This window comes from Xyrauchen texanus, chromosome 6 (genome assembly GCF_025860055.1).
Source record: "Xyrauchen texanus isolate HMW12.3.18 chromosome 6, RBS_HiC_50CHRs, whole genome shotgun sequence".
Lineage (NCBI taxonomy): Eukaryota > Metazoa > Chordata > Actinopteri > Cypriniformes > Catostomidae > Xyrauchen > Xyrauchen texanus.
This window is the reverse complement of record NC_068281.1, coordinates 2,966,276-2,975,171: the sequence shown is the minus strand read 5'-3', so window position 1 is coordinate 2,975,171 and position 8,896 is coordinate 2,966,276. Positions and strand designations below refer to the sequence as shown.

The 8,896-nt window shown below is 42.3% G+C and overlaps 1 protein-coding gene across 3 annotated transcripts in view; it reads left to right on the top strand.

The window, feature by feature from the left end:
* Positions 1-8,896, top strand: part of LOC127644749 (ceramide synthase 2-like) — a 39,550-nt gene extending 30,654 nt beyond the window's left edge. For all 3 annotated transcript variants that reach the window (XM_052128106.1, XM_052128107.1, XM_052128105.1), the window contains 5 exons: positions 420-512; positions 3,219-3,347; positions 3,697-3,803; positions 5,561-5,717; positions 7,719-8,896. In XM_052128106.1, coding sequence (XP_051984066.1) covers positions 420-512; positions 3,219-3,347; positions 3,697-3,803; positions 5,561-5,717; positions 7,719-7,910 — 678 coding nt within the window. In that variant the 3' untranslated portion in view covers positions 7,911-8,896. The remainder of the gene's footprint in view (positions 1-419; positions 513-3,218; positions 3,348-3,696; positions 3,804-5,560; positions 5,718-7,718) is intronic.

Sequence of the window (8,896 nt, the reverse complement as noted above, 5' to 3'; positions counted from 1 at the left end):
AATTCTTGCGTAACGCTTGGTTCAAACAAACGTAAACCTTCTTGCATTTGCGTAGACACCGAAATTTATTTTAATGAAAAAAATTCTAAATATTGGCCGATTGATTTGAGTTTAAATGACTTTCTAAGCTTAGTTGTAGAGATCGCACAGTGATCCGAAAAGCAGGATGTCTCGCAGAACCCAGATCAGTGGATTGATAGGTGGATGTGCGGTTGTTACTGAGAAATATCAGACCGCTAGATGGCGCCATTGACCAATCAGAATCGAGTATTCCAAAGAAGCCTGTAATAATTAGATTTAAAACGTTCAAAATATTTTTTGTGTTGTGTTGTATCAGATGTGATGTCATATTTTCACTCTTTATTCTTAACCCTATGAGCACTGTTTTCTTTAAGGTCCTGTGTTTGTGTTGTCTCTAGCCCGTGCAGGATGTTCATTACTGGTACTACATGCTTGAGCTGGGGTTCTACTGGTCTCTCCTGCTCTGTGTATCTGTGGACGTTAAACGAAAAGTAAGACTTCCTGCATCTCACACAATAGTGTCCCACAGGAGTTATTGCCTTTTTTAATATTTCATGATTTCCTGGTGTCTTGTAAAAGCCCTTTTGTGAGTTTCTGTTTTAAAGCCACTTAAATATTTACTTCGCTAGCTCAATTAAATACACATTTCCAACTGTTAAAATGTCTTGGCATTAATCCTGCATAAAGGTCAATATTTTAGGCAAGATTAAGGCATCATTTTGAACTGCTTTTCACCAAGGTAAAGCTGTTGTCATTCAAATAAATGTCAATTTACACGTCCAGAGGAGAGTTGCTTTTGTAGCTCAGGAGACATGAATGAGCTTTTTTTTTTGTTTCATTTAAGTGTCAATTTTTTCTGAGATGTTTCTCTAAAAAAAAAACTCAATAAATAATATAAATAAACAAAAATAAGACAATTGTATGCAGCATGATCTCATAAACATTACGAGATGGTGTTCTCCGATACGCCGTAACCTAGGCCACTCCTCCACCCTCTATCGGACGTCAGCAGCGCCTCCCCGGGTGGATCGGAGGCAGTCATCCAGCCCCTGGCGGACGGAACGCCCCGCCGCGTTCTCTGGGAACAGAGGGGGTCTCCCCCAGACTCGGCTGGTAGGGGACTCCTCCGCCCCTGGCAGCGGCCTTGACCGCTCCAGGCGGTCGGTTAGGAGCCCTTTCTCCAATCGCGGTCGGCGGCCGTTCCTCCGCTTCCAGGCGGCTGGTCTACTCCGTCCCCCGGCAGACGATTTATTCATTTAATAAATATTCGCTCAGCCACTCCTCCACCCTCTATCGGACGTCAGCAGCGCCTCCCCGGGTGGATCGGAGGCAGTCATCCAGCCCCTGGCGGACGGAACGCCCCGCCGCGTTCTCTGGGAACAGAGGGGGTCTCCCCCAGACTCGGCTGGTAGGGGACTCCTCCGCCCCTGGCAGCGGCCCTGACCGCTCCAGGCGGTCGGTTAGGAGCCCTTTCTCCAATCGCGGTCGGCGGCCGTTCCTCCGCTTCCAGGCGGCTGGTCTACTCCGTCCCCCGGCAGACGATTTATTCATTTAAGTGTCAGTTTTTTTCTGAGATGTTTCTCTAAAAAAAACCTCAATAAATAATATAAATAAACACAAATAAGACAATTGTATGCAGCATGATCTCATAAATATTACGAGACGTTGGCAACACATGCAAAATTAAATTGCGTGCTTCATTACATTTTTCGCAGCCGTTTCCCTGTGAAATGTCCAGTGGGGGGCGCCAAAAATCGAGTGGAATTTGATGTCATAATCTGACAAAGTTTTTAAGGTGCATATTAGATAGAGGTTTTAATGAGTAAACGCACCTCCCTAACCTAAAACTTGAACCTAAACCTAACCGATAGTGTCCCAAAAGCTTTCGTCTGATGCGTCAGCTTGCATGTTTGGCTAAGTTCAGTATTCTATCGGGGGAGATCCCGCGCAACATTGATATAAGTGTGTAAATGTAGATAGGTCTGTAATGCAAGTAAGTGTTCAAATTTTATGTTTTTCAAATGATGCATTGGAGTAAAAGTGTTTGATATCATTAATTGGCCACTGTACTACTGACCCGTCTACATGGATGAGGGAGGGGACAAGGGGAGGGAAAGGGGGGTACTTCCTGTAACAGTGTAGTACCCTCCAAAAAAACACTGTAAAATTTAAAAGATAGGGAAAAAGCCAACGTGGAGCGGCAGTGAGAGAGAGAGGAGAGAGAGATGAAAAAAAAAACGTACTCGCCAGTTCTCCGATACGCTCAGCCACTCCTCCACCCTCTATCGGACGTCAGCAGCGCCTCCCCGGGTGGATCGGAGGCAGTCATCCAGCCCCTGGCGGACGGAACGCCCCGCCGCGTTCTCTGGGAACAGAGGGGGTCACCCCCACCCCTGGCAGCGGTTCTCCCACTCCAGGAGGTCGGCAACGAGCCCCTCCCTTCTCGCGGTCGGCAGTCTCAGACCCCGCCGTGTTTCAGCGGCTGGTAGGGGACACCTCCGCTCCAGGCGGTCAATTAGGAGCCCCTCCTCCCATCGCGGTCGGCGACCGTTCCTCCGCTTCCAGGCGGCCGGTCTACTCCGTCCCCCGGCAGACGACCGCGGCTGCTCCGTTGGGGTAGATGGTAGTGGCAAGAAATCTACTACGGCATATCCCTCCTCCTTCCTGGGTCTTCAGCACCAGTGTAAAGACATTTAGACGGGCAAGGAGGAGGCAAGTAATATAATAATAGTTTAATGAAAAAGTTAAACAAAAAGACATAAACACACACACATAACGGTCATCTCTCTCGTCGCACCACCTTCCGCAGTCGGCCTTTATCCCTCTCGGAGGCTTAATTAGCCTGAAAAAGGGCAGAGTGTGTATAATCAAAGACCATTCTTTGGACACCAGTATGGGGCGGCTGTGGCTCAGATGGTAGAGCGGGTCGGCTGCCAATCCCAGGGTTGGTGGTTCGACTCCGTCCACATGACTCCACATGCCGAAGTGTCCTTGGGCAAGACGCTGAACCCCAAGTTGCTCCCAATGGCAGGCTAGCGCCTTGCATGGCAGCTATGCCACCATTGGTGTATGAGTGTGTGTGTGAATGGGTGATTGGGACACATTGTAAAGCGCTTTGGTGCTATATAAGTGCATTTACCATTCTTTTGTCTATTGCCTTCTGAATTACCGCTAATCTGGATCATGTTCTATTTTAGGATTTCAAAGAACAGATTGTCCATCACTTTGCTACGATATTCTTGCTTGGTTTCTCGTACTGCTCCAACTACATTCGGGTTGGCACGCTGGTGATGCTCGTCCACGACTCCTCGGATTTCCTCCTCGAGGTACGAGTACAACAACTCAAGTCACGCTTTCATGGCATAAAGCAATGTGAAAACCATCGCCACAAAATTCTCCTTTTGCCCCCAGTCGTTCCTTTGAAATAATGACTCCTTATTTTTCCGTATAAGTCGCACCTTTGACTTTGTTTGCTGAAGTTTTGAGATTTCATCATCGATATTACTATTACTCGCACTTAGGGGTTTGGTGATTTGAATGCTTTAATCACATTTTTATTTATTTATTGTAAAGTTTGGGATCCTGTGTATAATGCGGATACTTTTTAGAGAAGTTACATTTGAACTAATTAAGAGTAACTTGCTGAACTCAGATCTCTCTTTGTTCTCTCTACAGTCGGCCAAGATGCTCCACTACGCCGGGTGGAAAAAAACCTGTGATTCTTTGTTTGTGATTTTTGCTGTTGTATTTCTGGTCACACGTCTGGTTGTGTTTCCAAGCAAGTAAGAACTTCATGACAACTGCTCTTTTTATTTTTGCTTAAAAACATCGTTAAAATACTCAACCCATACTAACATAAACGTACATTATCGCTAAATTGTCACAAGCGTCGACATAATATTTTCCCGTTTAACTGAAGCGCATAAACTCCATGTCGATACATCAAATGTCGTGAAAAAATGGTTTGGAAACACTTTTTGTCGATAAAAACGGCATTAACGCAAAAATGTAGTGTCACATGACAGAGTTCGCCCCAATCGTTAGCCTGTGTTGTCATGACGATAGTATTGAAAGCCAATTTATTGTACGTGATTATGGATTGATCTTTACGGCATATAGGTCCGGTGGGGGCAGCTGTGGCTCAGTTGGTAGAGCGGGACGGCCACTAATCCCGGGTTGGTGGTTCGAACTGTCAACTCCACATGCCGAAGTGTCCTTGGGCAAGACACTGAACCTCAAGTTGCTCCCAATGTGAATGTGTGTGTGAATGGGTGAATGAGTCACAGTGTAAAGCACTTTGAATACCGTTAAGGCTTAAAAAGGCGCTATATATGTGCAGACCATTTACCATCTGCAAACGGGACACTTCTAGGAGTGCCAACAAAAATATCTTGTGCACATTGAACATTGAACGGCCAATCACACCGTTCAAAACAATAGACGGCAGTCACGGAATTAGCCCACAATACAAAAAACATAATTTCTGTGCACAAAGATGTTTTAAATTAAAAACAAATACACAATACTAGGAGAAAATCATCAGTGTTTATTTTATTTTATTTAAAAATAATTTGGAACACGTACAGCCCAATTCTATTAAATTATTGTTTAGTTTTACTTTTGAAAAAAATGCCGGCAAAATCCCCTGTTTTAAATAAAATACATTACCAAACGAAAAAAATATATACAGTATATTTTTAGACCTATATGCCTTTTCTTTACACAAACTTAAATTAGCCGTACCCCGTTCTGTAGATGAATAAAGTCGGCTGAATGACGTTCTCAGAATGTTCTAGACTTTTATAGATTATAAACTATCAGAACTAATTGTCCAATGCCGAGTTCACTTTCAGAAAACGAGCTTTTGAACAATTTAAAACGTTTAAATACTTTAAATCGAACCCTCTTTACCTCAGATCGCATTTACTGCTTCTTCAGAAAATGTAAATTTGCATTATGAAGCTAAAATACATTTTAGATGATAATCGAGTTCAGTCTCAATAATTTCCCATTTTACCCAAACTTTGGAGGAAAAAATAGGGACATTTGGGAGGTGAATTAGGCATGACGTCATCACGCACAACGTTTTTATCGATAACAGGCCGTTTGAATGGAAACGGGCAGAAGGCGGCAAATGTCGCAATTTTTTTTTTTACCGCATTTTCACTTTGTCGATAACAAAATAGCACGAAAGTTGGATGGAAACTAGGCTATATAGATCAGAGATTTATAAACCTCTACGGGGAGCTTCTAAGGAGCTTTAATATTTCTCAATATTTTTACATATTTTGAATGGTAAGAAATAACATTATCTGCATTTTAATGTAGTGAACTCATATTTTTATACGTACAAACATTCCAGATCCAATTCCAGTGGTTTATTGGTATTGATTCGTATTGATCGTATTGTTTATTTAGTGGCAATAAAATAAATACTTTTGTATTCTTAGTTTATATCCTTCACTTACGGATAAACCTCTTCAATGTGAGCTGATTTTTGCAATGCATTGTTGATCCGTATGTGTTTTCTCTCCTGTAGGATCATCTACACTACTCTTGTTTTATCTATGGAAATGTTTGAACCCTTTATGGGATATTATTTCTTTAATGTTCTGCTGCTGGTGCTGCAGGCCCTTCACATATACTGGGCTTATCTTATCTTCAGAATGATCTACAAGTTCCTCTTCTTAGGGAAGGTAAATCGATCCAGCAATAAATCATTCAGTCGGTCAGTCAGTCTGTCTGTCTGTCTGTCTGTCAGTCAGTCCATCTATCTGTCTATCTGTCTGTCTGTCAGTCAGTCCATCTATCTATCTATCTGTCTATCTGTCTGTCTGTCAGTCTATCTGTTTGTCTGTCTGGCAATCTGTCTGTCTGTTTCTCTGGCAATCTGTCTTTCTGGCAATCTGTCTGTCTGTCAGTCAGTCCATCTATCTATCTGTCTGTCTACCTGTCTATCTGTCGGTCTATTTGTCTGTCAATCTTTGTCTATCTGTTTGTCTGTCTGTCTGTCAATCTATCTGTTTGTCTTTCTGGCAACCTGTGTGTCTGTTTGTCTGGCAATCTGTCTGTCTGTTTGTCTGGCAATCTGTCTGTCTGTCTGTCTGTCAGTCAGTCCATCTATCTATCAATCTGTCTGTCTATCTGTCTGTTTGTCTGGCAATCTATCTGTCTGTCAGTCAGTCCATCTATCTATCTATCTGTCTGTCTACCTGTCTATCTGTCGATCTATTTGTCTGTCAATCTTTGTCTATCTGTTTGTCTATCTGTCTGGCAATCTGTCTGTCTGGCAATCTGTGTGTCTGTCAGTCAGTCCCTCTATCTATCTGTCTGTCTACCTGTCTATCTGTCGATCTATTTGTCTGTCAATCTTTGTCTATCTGTTTGTCTATCTGTCTGGCAATCTGTCTGTCTGGCAATCTGTGTGTCTGTCAGTCAGTCCCTCTATCTATCTGTCTGTCTACCTGTCTATCTGTCGGTCTATTTGTCTGTCAATCTTTGTCTATCTGTTTGTCTGTCTGTCTGTCAATCTAGCTGTTTGTCTGTCTGGCAATCTGTCTGTCTGTTTGTCAGTCAGTCCATCTATCTATCTATCTACCTGTCTATCTGTCGGTCTATTTGTCTGTCAATCTTTGTCTGTCTGTCTGTTTGTCTGTCTGTCTGTCTGTCTGTTTGTCTGGCAATCTGTCTGTCTGGCAATCTGTCTGTCTGTCTGTCAGTCAGTCCATCTATCTATCTGTCTGTCTACCTGTCTATCTGTTGGTCTATTTGTCTGTCAATCTTTGTCTATCTGTTTGTCTGTCTGGCAATCTGTCTGTCTGTTTGTCTACAGTATATATTTGTCTATCTGTCTGTCTATCTTACTATCTGTCTATCTGCAGTATCTATTTGTCTATCTGTCAATAAATATATTTGTCTGTCTATCTGTCGTGTGTGTGTGTGTATTATATGCCTGTCTGTCTATCTACAGTATATATTTGTCTGTCTCTCTATCGATCCATCCATTGATCTGTCTATCTGTCAAACTTTCTGTCTGTTTGTCTGTCAATAAATCTATTTGTCTGTCTGTCTGTCTGTCAATAAATATATATGTCTGTCTCTCTATCTATATATTTGTCTGTCTCTGTCATTCTATGTATCTTTCTGTCTGTCTGTGTCTATCTGTCTGTCAGTCTGTCAAGATATCTTTCTGTCAGTCTGTCTGTCTACCTGTTTATTTATCTATATTTCTATCTTATCTATCTACCTGTTTGTCTGTCTGTGTCAATCTGTCTGTCAGTCTATTTGCCTGTCTGTAAATGTCTATCTATCTGTCAGTCTGTCAAGATATCTTTCTGTCTGTCTGTGTCTATCTGTCTGTCCATCTGTCTATCTGTCTGTCAGTCTACCTATTTGTCTGTCTGTCTGTCTGTCAATAAATCTATTTGTCTGTCTGTCTGCCTATCTATTTACCTGTCTGTAAATGTCTTTCTGTCTGTCTGTCTATGTCATTATATCTATATGTCAATCTGTCTGTCTATTTATCCATCTGTCTGTATGTATGTCAATCTGTCTGTCTGTCAATAAAACTTTCTGTCAGTCTGTCTGTCAAATGATCTGTCTGTCTATCTGTCTGTCAATCTTTCTGTCTATCTTTCAAAGCTACAAAGATTTTTAGGTCAATCCAACTTTAACCTTCTCTTTAATCCAATCAACAGCTGGACAAAGATGAACGCAGTGATGTTGAGACTGACCCAGAGGAGGAAGAGAAGGAAGAGGATCATTCTTCCTGGAGGAAGAGGAAGGTTGTGCTGGATTCCAGGCTGGCCGTGCTCGGATCTAGCTGTGTCCTAAATAACTTGACCAATCAGGAAGCTGGCACAAACAGACGACAGCCTAAAGCTAGATAGCAACAATGATGTAGCCTACTTGTTTCAAAATCACATAAAAAAGCTGAGGTGTGTTACATGCACACATATTGTTTTATTTCGATTTTTCTGCACTAAATTGCATTTATTTTAAGAATGTTGTAGTAAGAACATCCACTCTCAAATACATTATGCTTAACAAAGACACAGAAGAACACACAATACTAAACTGCATCTGTGCGTTAATCTCTTGTACACAAATGACTAAGGATGAAGTCGTTTTGTGGGTTGGGTATACACGAATATCTTAATGTTTTGAATTTAAACTCCTATTATTTCATTGCCCAAAAATGCACATACACTCACCTAAAGGATTATTAGGAACACCATACTAATACTGTGTTTGACCCCCTTTCGCCTTCAGAACTGCCTTAATTCTACGTGGCATTGATTCAACAAGGTGCTGAAAGCATTCTTTAGAAATGTTGGCCCATACTGATAGGATAGCATCTTGCAGTTGATGGAGATTTGTGGGATGCACATCCAGGGCACGAAGCTCCCGTTCCACCACATCCCAAAGATGCTCTATTGGGTTGAGATCTGGTGACTGTGGGGGCCATTTTAGTACAGTGAACTCATTGTCATGTTCAAGAAACCAATTTGAAATGATTGGAGCTTGTGACATGGTGCATTATCCTGCTGGAAGTAGCCATCAGAGGATGGGTACATGGTGGCCATAAAGGGATGGACATGGTCAGAAACAATGCTCAGGTAGGCCGTGGCATTTAAACGATGCCCAGTTGGCACTAAGGGGCCTAAAGTGTGCCAAGAAAACATCCCCCACACCATTACACCACCACCACCAGCCTGCACAGTGGTAACAAGGCATGATGGATCCATGTTCTCATTCTGTTTACGCCAAATTCTGACTCTACCATCTGAATGTCTCAACAGAAATCGAGACTCATCAGACCAGGCAACATTTTTCCAGTCTTCAACTGTCCAATTTTGGTGAGCTCTTGCAAATT